At 33.7% G+C, this 18,366-nt stretch overlaps 2 protein-coding genes across 4 annotated transcripts; both read right to left on the bottom strand.

The window, feature by feature from the left end:
• Nucleotides 1-9,190: 9,190 nt before the first annotated feature.
• Nucleotides 9,191-13,815, bottom strand: Rilpl (Rab interacting lysosomal protein like). 3 transcript variants are annotated; one of them, XM_065345291.1, is made up of 8 exons: nt 13,208-13,812; nt 13,001-13,127; nt 12,798-12,925; nt 12,515-12,718; nt 12,259-12,434; nt 11,594-11,761; nt 10,379-10,495; nt 9,191-10,300 (listed from the first exon to the last, which is right to left on the bottom strand). In XM_065345291.1, exons 1-8 carry the CDS (start codon nt 13,475-13,477, stop codon nt 10,189-10,191), a joined length of 1,302 nt encoding a protein of 433 aa, XP_065201363.1. In that variant the 5' UTR covers nt 13,478-13,812; the 3' UTR covers nt 9,191-10,188. The 3 variants fall into 3 exon arrangements, 2 of the variants coding, with proteins under 2 accessions (XP_065201363.1, XP_065201364.1); XR_010556286.1 differs by having other exon boundaries at nt 10,222-10,300; nt 11,594-11,757; nt 13,208-13,815; XM_065345292.1 differs by lacking the exon at nt 11,594-11,761 and having other exon boundaries at nt 13,208-13,805.
• A 2,425-nt stretch (nt 13,816-16,240) lies between these two features.
• ND-23 (NADH dehydrogenase (ubiquinone) 23 kDa subunit) lies at nt 16,241-17,415 on the bottom strand. The gene is made up of 5 exons (XM_065345293.1): nt 17,207-17,415; nt 16,955-17,110; nt 16,711-16,883; nt 16,510-16,638; nt 16,241-16,431 (listed from the first exon to the last, which is right to left on the bottom strand). Exons 1-5 carry the CDS (start codon nt 17,238-17,240, stop codon nt 16,300-16,302), a joined length of 624 nt encoding a protein of 207 aa, XP_065201365.1. The 5' UTR covers nt 17,241-17,415; the 3' UTR covers nt 16,241-16,299.
• Between the last annotated feature and the right edge of the window lie 951 nt (nt 17,416-18,366).

Raw genomic sequence — 18,366 nt, 5'->3', positions numbered from 1 at the left:
ACTGTTACAACGCGTTATTGTGCGAGTTAAACGAAGTAACTTCGCAAAGCGGGAACGCTTACAACCGTATATCAAAATCAAATGACACAGATATTTGACGTATCGGCCAAAGCGATTTTATCGCCGTTTGGCGCGGCACCCTATCCTCTATACACATACACTCGCATAGCAGGTTCTATGTGCATAACATACTACGAGTATGTACTGTATACGAGTGTACGTGCGTTGCGTACACACAGTAGATATACTTATTTCTGATTTCTGTGTGTTTTCCAAGGGAAGCACGACTCCGCTGATCTGAAACTAAACGGAACTTGAGAGCATATTCCGGCGTATTGAAGATGGCGCGAGAGAGGTGAGCGCCTAGCGTTTGGCGAATGCCCCTCGCTCTCAAGGGATTGTCGCTGTCGATGTCGGTGCGACACACATGTCTATAGGTCCAGCAACCCTTCAGCTTAACCCGTGCTCGTTTTTTTGTTTTGTTTATCAGATTTAAATATTGTGGTGAAATATTGACGCTCTGTTTCATTCATGGTGTTACTGTAGGCAATATGTGATATGCCTGTACAGGATGTCTGGTGAGTGGATGTCCAGTTGCGAAATTTTACATAAATAGTACGTGTAATCCATTGTAGTAGGTACCTACTCGCCAACGACGGAGTGGTCGAAAGTGTTCATCGTCGATCAAGATGACATGTTGCCTGCATAATCTACATTGGTACTAAGCTATAGGGGTGAACTTACACCTTGGAAACAGTTTTACTGAAAGATACCTGATTTAAGTTAAGTTTTACACATCTACGGTCTATGAAAGGAGAAATTTGGCAAATTTTTCAAATGGTTTTCAGGATAACCTCAAATCATATTCTATATGAAGTAGAGTGAGATATAGACACCCCCCCTGCCTTTCATTTGCAATTAAGCATTGGAAGTCAATCCCTGATGATGTGTGGTGCATCGATTGGTAAATACGTATAAATGTTTTCGAAGTTACGAGTATACAGTTCTTAACTGAGGAACAGGGAATTCTACAGTCTCAAAAACATGATAATTAAAAAATGAAAAAACTCGTTAGATTTTGAAAGAGTTTTATGGAGACCTTAGTTTTGAGTTGAAGGCCACTCAGAAGGAATTTCGTTTTTGAAAAAAAATCGAAAAATTGCTAAATATTCAAAAATAATAAATAAGTATTTAAGATTGGGTAGACATGCTGTATCAGAATGAACGCGTAATATTGTATATAAGAAAATATTCCAAAATTGAAACGCAATACCATTTACTTTAAATGCATAATCCTCAAATTTTAGACAACGCGGTCGGTAGAACCTAAAATCTAAAAAGTGGTTTTGAATTCTCTTGAAAAAGTCTGACTGCTTTTAATTGAAATGCCGATTGTTTTTTTTTTTATGTTCCCTGTTAGGATTGGGAAAACTCGCGATGCTTGCATCACAGTTCATTTCCATCGTATATTCTCCTCACTCAGTTCTAATAGGCTGCAGAGATACTTTTAACAGGTTGGTAGGTATTCTGAATAATCGCACGCGACCAATAAATTGTTTCGAAGAAAAATGCCCTTTTCTTATAACCTTACACCTGTGAAACAATAAAACCTTTCTTTCATTTTCATAAAGTGATGGTAAAGTTTAATTTTGGCTTTAGGAATCTGGTTATCAAGAAACGCGTTGTTAGAAAAGGACGCTGTAAAGTGTAACAATGGCCGTAATAAGTTTATAATTATTGTAAAAGACTCGGTCATAAAACGGCGATAACAGATCTAAGCTGCTGCAAGTTGGTTCAGTTACATGTTCGCCGTTTGAAAATATCGTTCCCAGAGGAGTCCGGAAAGGGTCTGAAACTCGCGCTGATAAGGGTATTTTCCCCGGCGGAGCAGTTTTAAAGGCCGGTCGTAGTGCTGTTCTCGTCCTCATATCGGTTATATTTACATCAGATGTAAACCGACGAGCATTATATTGTTGCCCGTTTACGTTCTGTTCCTGACGTTGATAAATATCTAAAATATTGCTCCTTCATTTAACCTGATACTTTCGTTAGATATGAGTGACTGCCACTGATTTACTTTTCATTGATAATTCTTTTGTCGAAAATGTATTGGCCATAATCGCAACAAAAAGTCAGTCTGTATGGCGTTAAACAACGTTTCGCTGAGTTTTCACAATCCTCTTTTATAACGATTTAGTGTTTTGGTACGTAGTAGTGGCCCCTTTCACTAACATTAAGTTCAAAAAGTCGTGTCTGGCGAAGCCACAGAGTGAGTCATATGTAATATCTGCTTGACTTTCTTTTTTACATTAGGCGAATTCACAAAGTCTCGGTCTATTCTCAAGCTGCAGGTACCTTTTATCATAATAATGCCTACCTATATTATTTATTCTAATTTCATTGCTTTGAAATTTAATCTTTATTATAACTACCTACTTACTCGATAAAATAATCGAAGGTAATTTTTCGCAACTTTGTAGGATAATCAGCTAATCACGAATATAAGTTTACCGGTAAGTAGGTGGGGAATTTCTCAAAAATAAAATGATAAATGTAAAATTGTTAAGTAATTTAAATGAATGAAAAAATTTACGTTCGACAAATATTTTGCATTTCAGCTCCGTTGCTTATTTAAATTTTTTTCTACATCGTGTTGTAGAACGGAATACAATAATTTGAAATGAGAAAGAAAAATTACTTTTTCCAGAGCAGAGAAAAAAGGGTGAAAAAATATATATATAAAGAGAAAGAAATACGGAACGTAAAAAGAAGCAAAAAGAAAAAAGAAAGAAAGAAAGAAAAAGAAAGAAGACTCAAAAATTCGTTTCAAAGAAGAAAGGATAGATTATCTTCGACGAAAAAAAAGCGCGTGGTTGGTATCGAAGAGTGAAGACGGGGAATGTTTTTCAACCCTGTTGAATCTGCCCGGAAAATAAGCAATCTATATGCATAGATTTTCCCCGTCTACCCTATCTGAAGTACGAAATAGTTCCCCCTTTTTTTCTTCATCCATTGTCATTTTTTTCTCGCAGTCTCCAGTGTTCCATAAATATGGACTCAACTTTTTTCTCTCTCTTTCTTTATAAAAGAAATGTAACTAGGTCTGCCTACCTGTGTAAAAAAAATTCTCTTGCATTTATCTTTTTATAGGGCAAGTGTCACTGTTGGATTTTTTTCATGTTGATAGCGATGCTAGAAAAACATAGAATCCAAATGAATATTTTAACGTGATGGAAACATTTTTCTGTGAAAAAAAAGAGCAATGTCTTTGTGCTTTATAAACAAATGAGAATAGAAAAGACAAAATTATACTTAGGTACTAAAATAATTAGAATTTCATCGAAAGTTGATCCGATGTGATATCACATTTAACTGTGTATAAACGCTGGGGAGCAAAAAAGGTGCCATCTTTATTCATACGCGAGTCTCAACTTTGTGTACACATTGTTACTCGAAAGCTCACATATTACATTATCAACTTTGTAAATTATACCCTTTTAATGTTTGGCTAAATTACATCAACTTCTAGTTAAACTAGCATGAACTTTAGCTCAATTTATTTAACATTTTATCTTAATTGCTGTTGGGTAACATATTTATGCCTGTTGCTGTAGTTGTCTAAATCAAGGGAAATGTTAACTAAAACGGAGGAAAAAAGTAAAATTAAAATTTCCAAAGTTTTTTCAACAAAGTTTTATTCAAGTTGTAATGAAGATGAAATAAAAACAAGAACAAAAAAACCATACAAGATAAGAAATTCGCGCGTGAAATTTTTTTTGAATTACTCAACGCGATGTATCAACGAGCTTCTTCGATTTGTTGTCTCTTTCGAAGTTTCATATTCAAAAGATACCTTTTCAACACGAAATTGACTGAAAATACTCAAGTAAGTAGGTACCTACATAGGTATGGCGGGGGCCGCGGGGGGGGGATTACATTGGGTATTTTTTTCACCGCTGAAATTGAAGATGAAGTTAGCCAGCTGTATGAATATTCATCGAGTTAATAGGTAATTAGTACTTCTGATCTTATACAATCATACAAAGTGCTTCGCGTATGAATGCTGGCCTAATCTCGGCTTTGAAGGAGTTGGTGAGTACTCGCATGAAAAGAAATTCTTTTTCGACTTTTGACAATCCTGCTATAAAATGCTGAAAATCTCGAAAGGACATTCACTCTCTCTACTGGTAAAACATGGAGCCTTGAATGGTTGAAAAGCATTTCAGAAGTTCCAAAAATTAATTTGAAGAATTATTCTGAAACTGAAAAACGAATGCAAAGTTTTCTATGCGGGCAAAACCTCATATTTTTAGGAATAATTGACTTTCAAAGTCATCATTTCAAATTTCAAGACTGATTACCTATATTATAAAAAATTGTAAAGTTTTTGAATAGGTGTTTCAAATTTTACAATTCAAAAAGTTTTAGAGCTTATTAAACTTGATATTTTTATTTTAAAAAACACAAACACACACGCAAACAAAAGGGTATACATATGTTTTGCCTACTTTAGACGTCTTGAAAATGTGAATTACCTACTTTTGGTAGGAAACAACATTTGTGTAGTCGAAGCTTCAAACTGTAGGTATATGAAAAAAAATAATTACCTATTATTTAGGTATTATTACTTGATACGTAAAGCTCGATTTCAATGTCTGGAGTCGCAGAAAGGACAGGACCAAGGGGGAAATTAGCGCTGGGCCTGGATTTCTTGTAGATCTCGAGAAATATGCTGGAAGACTGGGCTAATACCAGGGTCGTTGTGATCCGGATCATTACGTGATCCGGATCATTATATACCACAACGATTCGTGATCTATGATCCGATTCAAAATTTTCCGCAGATCATTTTTTCACGGATCATTTTTTTTCACCAGTAAATGCTGCATTGCTGCATGTTTTTGCTTTGAAAATTCGATTTTATTAAAAATTAATGAGTTGAACTCAATTTAATGATAACGAATAATTGGGTTTTCGCTAGGATGCTTAGTTTTTGATTTTTTGACAAAAAACTAATCTTTTTGAAATTATTTTTTGAAAAATTTGCAAACTGTGTTTCATAAAAATCGATCTGGAGGCGAAAGTAAGCGTCCTACGAAAAAATTACACATGACCAAAATTGTACAGAATTAAATTTCCAATCGACATAATGCCATTAGTTTTTTTCTAGGATGCTTACTTAGTTTTTGATTTATTGACAAAAAACTAAAACTTTTTGAAATGTGAAAATTTCATATTTCAATTTCTGAAATTTGCAAGATGAGGCTGACTTTTTCCACCCCTGTATAATGTGTTATTGCAATTTTTTGAAAATAAAATGGAGACTACTTCGTTTTTAACGTTTTTGTTCACACTTTAATTTTTAAAAAAAAAAACAATTTAGTACCCTATACTTAATACAATTTCCTTGAAATGATCCGTAAAACTTGATCCGGATCATTTTTTTCTGGAGCGATTCGTGATTCGTGATCCGGATCACAATTTCCCGGGAGATCTTTGATCCGTGATCCGGATCACAAATTTCTCAATGATTCGTGATCCGTGATTCGGATCAAATTTTCGTGATCCGCAACAACCCTGGCTAATACGAATGCAAATTTTTCAAGAACTTTAGGTACCTACCTATTTTTGTTTTTCAAAACCTTGTTTTTTTTCATTTCACAATTTTTTAAAAATGTTCACAAGACCTAGGTAGCTATATGTTTTCCAAAATGAAATTCTGAACAATATTCCATTTTTGAAAGTTTGACATCAGCATGGTAAGTTCGTAGATATAGGCTCTTTATTTTGTCAGTTTCTCCGGGAAATTGAAGCAGGGGACAAATTTTCACCTTTACCCTCTTTCCCCATTGCTTCACGAGATTTTATCAAGGTGCTTCTCATGATTGAAAAATTAAGATCATTAATTTTTCGCTACCTACTATAACCTAACCTACCTACCGTACTACAAATACATAGGTACACATAATTATCTATTTTCCCCTTCGGTTTTAAAAGTAGGCAATATGTTCGTCTATTTTTAAATTATATTTACACGTTTATAACTTTGATCCTAGATGCAGGCGAAGGTGGGACCACGACACAGGTTGTCCGCTCAACCCCTTAGATGAGTGCAAATGATCCCACTACCGATTCCGGCGATTCCTGGTGTTATTCGGTATTGCCTAGAAAGTGCCGCATCTTTCATCCCTATAGCCAGGACCCACAATCTCCACAACCTATCTCAAGGTTATAAGATTTGAAAAGAGGATTCAGAACCTAGGGGGGGGGAGGATCAGCAAAAGCTGTTCCTCTGGCTTTTCAATAAATTAGATTTGTGTTAAAAATTTTGTGGGACATCCGGTGCATTTGCTCAGGGCTTATCACCGGTTGCTCATCAAGATAAGACCAACATTATTTACAAAATGACGATATTCACAAGATTTGGTAGTGAACATTGCAATCATTACAGGGTGCCCAGAAATATCGGGTACCCCAAAGAAAGTTTTTCATTAAAAATATAGGTTGGCAACGTGAAATAGATGCATATGATTGGTGGAATGTTATCTCTCCAGTCCAACAACCAATCATGTGCTATCATTATTATCATTCACTGTGACCAACCGAAGTATTTAGCAGAAAACTTTTTTAGGGGTACCCGATATTTCTGGGCACCCTGTACTTTTCGCAGGTAGGTTATCCTTTCTTCAAATTTCATTCTAAACACTATATTATTGGTAGGTACCTAAGTAGCTCTAGATGAATTACGAGTATTTTATTTTTGAACAAAGATGTAGGCATTTAACATTTTAACAATTTATTAGGTTTAATTTTGAAAAAAAAAAGTTACAAGCCGGAAGTGTGTTTCGTTTCAAAGATATAGTTCCATTGTGTGCTGGTACATATATAGATTTAGTTTTTCAGGTTTAAACAATTCTTCGTTTATGATTTCATCAGTCAATTAAATTCATAAATATAAATATTAATTCACCAAAAAGTTACGATTGTCTCAAACTTTTCATTGAAAAATTCAACCCGCTTCCTTATTCCTTTCATAGGTAGGTGCAAGATTACGCTACAGTAACCGTGTTGATGTAAAAGATGAGATGATCGAAAACAGAAAGAGAAAGACCGAACGAATAGTGTACTGGAGAAGAGGAAGACATGGCTTTATTGAACATAAGACCTATCTCTCGGGAGTCGTACCGGTACCAGATAAATCCCGTACTGAGATCACCCTGCCATGAAGACGAACTTCACCGACCTTATCAAAGATGTGCCTGAATAAGTTTATCCCCTCGTACTCGCATCTAAAGGGAAGAAGGGCAAACAAGACTCGCGCTGTTTTTCGTATCTACAAACGACAAAAGCGAACACCAACACCCCAATGTACGCAGTCCGACGTTTCTGTTCTTCGAGATAAGCTAAATAAAAATCAAGGGGACATATTAAAAGTCTCTCCCCGGACTTCCCGACCTCTTAAAATTTCCCATTTAAAAAAACGAATACAATGAAAGAAAAAGAACGCGAAGCCTGATAACATTACCATAAGCGGTGTGCCGCGTGTTATTTTATTTATCTTTTAAACGCGAACCGTGACATTTGTGCGGATTCGGTTCATCTATTACCTAACTGCATGAACCAGGAGGTTTTCGCCCCCGAAGGTGGTGTACAAAGGCGAAAAATGTAAGAGAGTTTTCATTACCTACTCATAAATAAACATTTAAACAAACGAGTCTCGAAAATTAGGTAAGTGTTGTCTTCTTTGATGTTTTCAATTTTTTTTCTTTTTTTAAACCTATATTTACCCAGTTTAGGTCTGCTAGGTGCGCAATTGTTACGCAGCAGGTAAGTACGTAAGGTCAGGTGAGGACAGTTTTAACCATTTTATTCATTCAAATATTCGAGCTTATGATTACTATACATATACATACAATAGGTAAGTACATATTATGTAAATACATTTATCCTCCCTCCCCCCTCCCCTCCAACAGCGTAACCAATTATATGTAGGTACTTGGCTACTAACAGAAGAGTTCGTGTGAAAATCTGTCAATTCGATAGATCAATCAATGTGATTGGGTGATTTCAATGTTCTCAATTCACACTTTTACTTTGTTCAATGCTACTTTATGACGGTTTTAAAAACTGGAACTCTACTCTATAATCAATAAAATTCTTTAAAAGGTCCGTTTAGCATTAAGACCACAAACTAGTCTACTAAAAGCACGACACCATGGCAAAGTTTCCAACACGGTACATGGTACAGAGCAGTGTAACAGCAAACGAATTCGGACATCTGGAAAATATATTATAGGTAAGGTACCTAACAGATAGGTATCCAACTTTAAAGCTACGTCTCAACTGTGATTTTCACCCTTCGGAACTAGAAATTCGAGTACAAAGGTAACTACAACTGCTGAATTCAAACTTCCAATCCGAGCTTTGAAAGTTAACCTTAATATAGTAAATTTCAAGTACCATACGTACATAGATTACGTACCTAGCATCAAAAGCTTTGTACTCGGATAAATTTTGAACAACGTGGAACGTGTACTTAGACATAGGTGTGTAGTGTACCAACTCGGATTTTCGATGGGTAAAATTACGCGGGGCTACATCTTTTAAAAATTAAAAAGCTCGGTAGGAAATAAAAGATGCGGTAAATGTATAGACGAAACGGTGGGTTCGAGTGAACAAACGAAGGCGCTAGACCGTGATTGTTCTATTAAAGTAATCGAATCGGACGCACTTGTTATGAGATCTGGGACCAAGGGAGTTGACGATACCATGCCCCCTTTACTTCTCGTACTTCGTACCGAGTTAGCGATTCTCTCTGCGATGTACTTTATTTGACAAGATACTTACTCGCTGTCTATGTGTACTCTTGTTATGAACCTAACACCTCTTTAATTTTGCACGTACGTTCTTCCTTTTATTTTGCAACGTAAATTGAACGCCGGTTGGCCTCATTGTCTTTAAAGAAGAAAGAATTTAATTTCAGCAAAGAATAGAATATTCTTAACATTTACCAAGTCAAAAATCCAGGATAAATTTCGACGAGATAAGAATAGTTTCGTTATTCGTTACTCGGGTGAATAGCGTTGAAAGCTCTTTCTTTCTACAAATCTGAATATATAATCATCCAGAAGATACCTTTCATCTAACTCCTTTCTATTCGTTGAAAAAATACGAATTATGAAACATAAAATTCAATCAAGTACGAACATTTATTCTTAATTTTACACGAGGTAAAACTTCAACATTAAAATACATTAAATATCACATTCGCGACTAACTGCGGTAATTAAAGTATTTTTTTCGAAAAAAAAAAAATTATTAATGGTAACATTGTAACATTTTTAAGCAACAAAAAAAAAATTGTAACGTGCAGCGCAGCTATTACAAATGCGAGGAATAAAAAAGCAAAAATTGAATAAAAATTAATTGACCAGCGAAATGGGTTTATCAAAAGCTTGCATTAACAGCTCATACCTTTTGAACTTCTTTTGTTTCAAAAATAAAAGTTTCAACTTACACAAAGCCGATCGTATTTCACGAAGTTGAGGAAGACATATTTACACATACTTAATATAAAATAATGGAAATAATTCGTCACGTAGCAATAAAATAAATAGTGTTTCGTAAAAATATAAAAATGTTGCAGTCTATTTAGTTAAAGTTTTCGTTAAATTACGCGACATTTGATTCATTAAGTATAACGAGTATTAATAAAGGAATATTACAATAACCTTTAAGCAGTTCCATCCATTATTCGTTAGTTTTCAGAATCACATTTCGCAATGTAATTTTTTTTAATGGATTATAATTATAATCAAAATCACATTGTTATTACTTCTTTCTTTTCTTTCAGCGTTCAATAATAATAATTACCTATTTTCAAATAAGTAACGATAATTTTTTTGATTTTTCAAAGAAAACTTCACCAAGTTTTCAGTTAAATTAATCTTTCAAAATCGAACGCTGGTAAAAATTTGAGAGAAAAGAAAGTTTTAAAAAATACACAAAAAATTATTGTACTTACATAAGAATAATCATTAAAATGCCGCTTTGAAGTAAGTAAGTACTTTGATAAAAATATAAAAATTCACGAAATTGAAACTTAAAACTAAATATATGTAGTACTAGTAATATTTTTTGTGAAAATATAAAATATAGGTATATGATGGCACGTAGAAATATTTCCCGTTAAACGATTGATGTTGAGGGAGACGAAGATGACGAAGTTTTAGAAGAAAATATAGGAATTGATACTCTTTTGACTGGATTAACAGATTGTTCAATAAATATTTTTCGAAATCTAAAAAAAAAAAATCGTATTTACTTAAGTATACAAAAAATGAAATTGTTGAAAGATAATAGATGTATGAAAACTTACAATTTTCTAATACCAGATTCAGATTTTTTCCAAGGTGCGTCATCAGGTTCTAGCGGTAATGGTCCTTGAACAGGCAAATCGTCATCGCCAAAATCAACTTCAGTCGCCACCTCGGATCTGAATGAGAAAAAAACACAAATAGAAATTTATAAACTAATTAAAGAAACGACATACAGAATATTCCACTTGAAAATGAACACCAACATTCTTACATTGAGAATGTATCTTTAAGCCAGGATTCGCAGATGAAGATGATTCATATAAGCCAATAAACACCTTATTCCCTACACCGTACCAAAAACACCCTTCCAGTTTCACCACAGAATGATGATTATACTGATTTTTAACCCTTTTTAATATCATATTGTACATAATTATGTATATATGTATTTTGAACAGAAGTCAGAACCACAAACAGTTATACGAATTGTTAATAATGTACACATTTTTATACGAACAACAAAAAGTTCAATTTTACATGAGTCATAATTTGAACTTGTAAAAGCCCAATAAATAGCCTACACTTAGTACGACTACGAGTAAGTAATCTATTTTTTCAATTGTATTTTGTGATATTTCTCAGCACAACCATAGTTTTGGCACAGAATTTTACTCTGCTAAAAAAGCGAAAGCGATAAAAATATTTTCAGAAAGCTGTACACGAAACTTACGAGTATTTCAGTTCTATCGCCAAATTAGCATGAATTTTGAACAACGCACGCCATTATAGGTAGTAGTAATAATAAAAATACATCAACAATGTACGGGTAATTAAATAAATATAATGCCGTGTTTATAAATGAAAATCATTTGTATGAATGAGCTGCATAGCTGTGAATGATTACGATATAATGGAATGCTATTTTCAGCAAATGATTGAATCATGAAGAAAGTGCAAGCTCAAATTTATTTTACTGTTATAAGTGTGATTTCCCAATTGGTAATTTTATGAAGAATATTATAAAATAAAGAAAGCTTAGCACATAATAAAAATGAAAGAATTAGATTCTGCAATGAGATTCGAATTTATCTAACAATACTTCTGAAAAGACTAAAGAATTCTACATTATACTTCTTTTATATATTAAAACTAATAGCCTACAATCAGGGTATTACAGCATCACGATTTACATACAATTCTACCATTCGAACTCAAAAGCAAACAATTCGCTCCATTCGCTATACATTCACATGCATGTATGTTTTCAAACTTACTTGGTACTAATTACACTTGTGACATTTGTCGGGAAGAAAGAGGGGATACATTGCTGGTGATTTTCGATTTTCTTATTCGTATGGTCGGGAAAGCGCAATGCCAAATAAATGTCAGCCCGTCCTGCTCGTTCGTTGATGTATTCGGGCTCAATATCTCCATCTTCCTGGCTATTCAGAAAGTTAAACCAGCATAACGTACCGCATACCATTCATATTTTTAATTCAAACAAATGACAAAGCGGTGCCCGAGTAAAAGAAAACAAAACACAAGCCATTTAGAAGCAAATTAAATAAAGCATTCGAGATGATAAGACGCTGAATAAATGCGAAAAATGCAATAAATAAAGAACCAAATTATTACTTTTGTCAAGATGTGGAAAAAATCTAAAAATGAACTAAACTGAATTTTCTGAACTTTGTACCATAAAATTATCAAGAAATGCCTACATAAATAAAATTAGACTACAACTAGATCAAAAAACTGATTAAAAACTACTACTGTACAGTGTAAATTAATGAATTAACCGATAGAAATTCATCCCATATGAAATGGCTACCGTAGATTCAAGCATCGCGCGTATTATAACGCACAACATTCCAGCCATGCATAACCTTAATCATGAATTAATATACGAATAGATAGAATAAAAATCATAAATACTTACGTATCTATACTGGCATCAGGTCTATAAAGAGCTAATTCATCTTGAACTTCATTTAATTTAGCTTTCAATTCATTCCTTTCGTGAAGAATTTCTTTCAGCTCAGCAATGGTAAAACGTGGTCGGTTGGGATCATCAACGTCGTACAAAACCTTATTTGTTAAATCAGGCACTTCAACCTTAAAACAACAAAGTTTCAGATATGCATCACGATAAAAATCAGCATTAAATACGAACTTTTGTTCATTCATGAACTCACATTGGATTTCGCTAAATCTTCGTTTTCTTTCTGAACTATTCCTAATCTTTGGTGTAAGAGGACAATTTCTCTTCTTTGATCTTGAATTTCAATCAATAATTTGGCTCTTTCTTCGACGAATCCGTGAATTTGAGACACATGTATCTTTTGTTTTTTTCTCAGATCAACAATTGTAGTGTTGAGTGTTTCTATTCGACTTTCAAGCTGTAAAATGAATAAAAAAACACATGGAAATTTTGATTTTAAAAAACAACAATAACTCCATTGCCATAATTCAACTCACATTTTCTATCTCACTATTTTTAGCATTCAATTCTACATTCTGAACTTTAACCTTATCTCGAAGAAGATCTAGCTGATGTTGGAGTTGATTCACTACATTCACGTCTTCTTCAGAATTACTCGAACTCTCTGTAAAAATGAATTAGAATGAATAATAATACATATGCAAGCATATGCGACCCATTGTTTAAAATGTACTCATACCTTGTTCGAAATAACTTTCATTTGCTACAATAGATGCCAGTCTTTTATTTTCTTCTTGAAGTTTAGCAATTACTGCTAATAAATGGTTGGATTCTTTTCGCCAATCTTCTTCAATTTGTTCAAGTTCCTATGATCAAGATACAATCATACAAGTTAGTAAACAAAACATTGATCAAACAACGTAAATGGAACAATAATAATACGAACTTTTTCAAATTTTAAGCGATCTTCAGCTCGCACATGTTTGTCATTTTCAAGTTTAACTATCCTGTTTTTTAAATCTTCCAAGATCGCATTTTCGCGTTCATTTTTAGTAGCTAAAGATTCTAAATGTTCCAGGGCATTGATAACTCTGGGCATCAAATTGGTAACAGTATCTGCGCCACAGACGTCAATTATTTTTTCAAATTCTTTGCCGATCGCTGAAGCTATTTCATAGACATCGAGAACAGATATGTCTGAAGTGTATTCTTCCATTATTTTACATTAAATAAGCATAATCTTTATGAAATTCGATATCACCACACTTGAAAAACACTTCTAAACCTGAATTTAACTTTCACAATGATATGTTAAACTATTACGTTTCATTCAGTACGACTTGCGAATATTTTTTTATCGACATAGATTCACCTAAAATTGTTATCAAAAACAAAAAATACACGTAAATAAAGATGACAGAAGCAATCGTTGAAAAAGTTGAAAGTTCAAGTTGAAGATGGAAAATTAAAATTTCCAGCAAAACACGCCCTCTATGCAAAAAAACACCGAAGCGTATTCAAACCTTCTACGGACGCGGGACGTCGTGACGTAAGCCCTTAGTAGCCCTATGCCCTATTTTTTATTTAATTTCTTTTTCTATACATTTATACATAATTAATATATCATAAATATTTCAATCGATGTTATTATTTAAAGTTTTAAACATATAATACCATATTAATTTAGTCATTTAATTCAATTTCCAACCGTTTTAAGTAGGTACAGGGTGTTCCAGAATAACCTTTCACATTTTGGTGAGCACTGATCTGCGTTCAAATGGTGTTAGGGGAATGGTAAAAGCGGTTCCAGGTAGCCAACACATGCCGAATTATGTTTCAGTATTAATTTTTTACCATGGAGAAGTGGACGGCTGTGCAGCGCGCTTTTATTGTAAAGGCCTTTTTCAAAAATAATGACTCTTACATTAGTGCAATTCGTGCCTTCCGCAAACATTTTAAACTTACCGGTAAAAGTGAAGTGCCATCGAGGCCAACAGTGAAATTATGGGTAAAAAACTTCGAGAAAACCGCTCATGCTTGTAAAAATAAGCCTACAGGTCGGAAAAGATCAGTAAGAACGCCAGAAACAACGGACCGAGTAAGGCATTCAGTACAGACTACCCCTACCACTTCAATACGTAAACGAGCGTTAAATTTAAAAATCAAACCAACTTCTCTGCAACGAATTTTATCTGAAGACCTCAGTTTCCATCCATATAAGATTTTAATCATTCAAAAGTTACAAAAAACTGATTTTGTGAGAAGAAAATCATTTGCCGAGGATATGCTTACAAGAATTGATACTGGTGAGATTCCATTGAACTCGTTACTCTTTACTGATGAAGCTCATTTTTATCTAAACGGTGATGTGAATAAACAAAATATGCGCTACTGGTCGACAGAGAATCCGATGATAATACACGAGAAACCTCTACACTCCGCTAAGTTGACTGTTTGGATGGGCGTGGCTAAATTCGGTATAGTGGGACCGTATGTGTTTGATGAAACGGTGAACGATGAGAGGTATCGCAAAATGTTAAACGAGTTTCTCATTCCTGAATTGAAACGCAGACACAAGTATAGAGTTACTTGGTTCCAACAGGATGGCGCTACCTGTCATTCCGCAACGGACACGATTTCTTTATTGCGTGAGCATTTTGGTCATCGAATAATTTCGCTGAACACAGAAATTTCATGGCCACCTCGATCCCCTGATTTTTCAGCATGTGATTTTTTTTTATGGGGTTACCTCAAGTCAAAAGTATATCAAGATGATCCTAGGACTCTGAAACAGCTCCTAGATAATATTATTCGTGAATCAAGACTGATTAGAAGAGAAATGCTCAACAAAGTGTTCAATAATTTTAAAAAACGTTTGGTCGATTGTGTCAAAAATGATGGAAAACATCTTGGTGGAATAATTTTTAAAACTTAATTTATAATGAAAACTCAAATATATGGTCTAAAAACGGCACATTTCTACTTCATTTTGGTTATAAAAAAATTTCCGTAACCATTTTTCTCTCAGAGCTACTAATAAAACAAAAGTGAAAGGTTATTCTGGAACACCCTGTACAAACGACGAAAATTTGCATAAGATAAAGTGATAGGCGATACCCATAAGATAATAATTTTTCTAGCTTGTAAAAAATTGAAATCGCTATGTACGTAGAGCTTTTATTTTCCTCATAGTAGCCAAATATCACTTCATAGCCAAAACTAGTTCCATTCAACGTATTAATTGATAATTTTTTTCTTGCTTTCTTCATTTATATTCATTTTCCAATATGATAGAACAAATTGTAAGTAGTTAGGTACTTATTTTTTTTATCTTTTACATTTCTAAACGAACACATCACTTTTCTATCCGTAATTGATAACTACAAAAACTTTTCGTACGATTGAAAGAATAGTCATTTTTTTAAACATTAGTTTGTTTAGTTCAATTAACTTTCTTGTATACTTTTTAGTTTATGGATAATAATTGAAAAAGTGTCACTGTTCGTTACCTATATAAATATGAGTTGGTAATTCAATGTGCTGCTTTAATTTTATTTATTATATGTAGGTAGAGGTACTAGGTACTACGCGTATTAAATTTGAGACTTCTTCAATTTTAAACAGTGCACTTATTACTGTGTATTGATCGAGAACTGGCGTGAACTTAAGCAACGATTACTTTTAAATCAAAAAGAAAAAAACAAATTGCACGATGCCGATGTTTTTTCGTTGTTATTCATTTCTCCGCTAATAACATTAATTTAATTGTAACTTTGTACATATTAATCAATCAATAAAATGTTTTATTGAAGCCCAGCGATTTGTACTTAAACTCCTATGCAGGCTCAGATTTTAATCTGAAGAAATAACTAAACGCATGTTCGCCACAAGAATCACAACATGAATCGAGAGATTTTCATTAATTTCAATTAATTTTTTGTGTTATTATTTTATATTTATGTACAGAAAGTAGAAGAAATAACAAGCGAAATAGTTTCATTTTTAAATGACACATCTACGAAAAATGATGCACAATATTCATCTGTATAAATGATCGGCATGAATATTGGAAGCAATTTCACACTCCCATTTATCCCCATTGGTGAGTAATTTTTCTTTATTGTATAATAACTCCTCTCTGGTTTCCGTCGAATATTCGAAATTCGGACCCTAAATTACATGAAAATTACATACGTTAAAAATGAATATCAAATGGAAAACTAGAAACCAAATTGATGATTGACGTACTTCGACAATTGCATCTACGGGACAAGCTTCCTGACAAAATCCGCAATATATACATTTGGTCATGTCGATATCATATCTGGTAGTTCTTCGACTACCATCTTCTCTTTCTTCGGCCTCGATGGTGATGGCCTAAAATTACACGAAATTGATCGTGTATTTATACAATCGTATTCGATCAAGTGTTGGAGAAAATGTCTATACCTGAGCTGGGCATATAGCTTCGCATAATTTACACGCAATACACCTTTCTTCGCCGGAAGGATATCGACGCAGGGCATGCTCACCTCTGAAACGAGGAGACAGCGGCCCTTTTTCAAATGGATAGTTTATGGTAGCTGGTTCTTTGAATACATACGATACAGAAGTAAGCAGACCTACACAAAGCGGTAAGAAGAGATCACGATACAGATACCGAATCGTAAATGAAAGATAACCTATAACGTACCTCTGAAAACATCCAACAAGAATACGCTATCCACATAATGATCTGTAAGTTCGGAGATGGATTTTTCTCTATACGGATGCACTAACACATAATTTCCACCATTTCTTGACACCATGTGATAAACTGGCGGAACCAATTGTCTATTTTTCACGATACCTGAACAAAGTCGTGCAATAAATTGAATAAAATCGTTTGAACTACAAAGTATGAATCTTGAGATACTGAGTAAGCGAATGTATTGAAAATGGTTACCTGATGCGGCGGTGGAGAATATTTTTGCCAACATTTTTGTAGATTGTAAAGTTTGAAATGATTCTCTTGTGTAAAACCGATTTTATTTAATTAGAGCTCATTATTTTTTCATCAGAAATAATGAAATGAACTGTGTATATCGTGTATCCTTTTGATCTTCGATTCAAAATATCTTATCACTTCAACTTTGTTATCATACACTTCGATGTTCGATATTTTCGATATTTCATTTATTTCATACTATCGATTTTTAAATTTTAACAATTTGCTGACGTTGCGCAATGGTTTGGACCAGGGATGTCTAGCCAATGGGATTGGCTAAAGCTAACGGCTAAAGCTAAAAAAATTTAGTGCTTTGGCTAAGCTAACGGCTATTGGCTAATGTCTCTTCATTGGCTGGCTATTGGCTGGCTATTAGCTGGCTAATTTTATGATTTTTTAAAAATCGAGTGACCCCTCTAAATACTCCTCTAAATGAGCACATTCCCATTATAGATATTATTTATAGTTTTAGGAAATGATTATTATTTCACAAACGTGAATCACAATTATTCGCATTCACTCATTATTTGATTATATTCATAAACTGATTTTTCACTAATTTTCTGGAACACAACGATCATTGAAAAAAATTCAGAAAAAAAAACCGGAACCGCCAATGTCAAACTACTTTTTTGGTCTTTTGCTTTTGATTTTATTACGAATTTTAAAATTTTAATTTTTTTTACCCACAGGAAACCCATTTCCTCACCTAATTATTTTCAATTTTAGCCAATCATTTTTAGCCAAAATCAATTGGCTAAAGCTGGCTAATGGCTAAATTTTTTCTTGATTGGCTGGCTAATGGCTAATGGCTAAACGTCAAAAATTCAATAAGCTAACGGCTAATGGCTAATGGCTATTGGCTAGCTAGACATCCCTGGTTTGGACTAAGAATTTTCATTTATTAATTATTTTTCATTGTTAAAAATTAAAATTTCAAAAATTCTGTTGAAATGAAATTCGAGTAAACAAACAAACGAATTTTTTAATTTTTTGAACACGGAACACTCTTTATTTACGTTCTCAAATTAGTGAAGTTTTTCTTGCTGCACGTTCAGACTTCAGACTTCGCAAGAGACAATTATTCAGGTTTCAGGGATGGAAAGCTAGTACATAGC

The sequence above is a fragment of the Planococcus citri genome, chromosome 1 (genome assembly GCF_950023065.1).
Source record: "Planococcus citri chromosome 1, ihPlaCitr1.1, whole genome shotgun sequence".
Lineage (NCBI taxonomy): Eukaryota > Metazoa > Arthropoda > Insecta > Hemiptera > Pseudococcidae > Planococcus > Planococcus citri.
The sequence above is the reverse complement of the archived record's forward strand: the minus strand, read 5'-3'. Positions and strand labels throughout refer to the sequence as shown.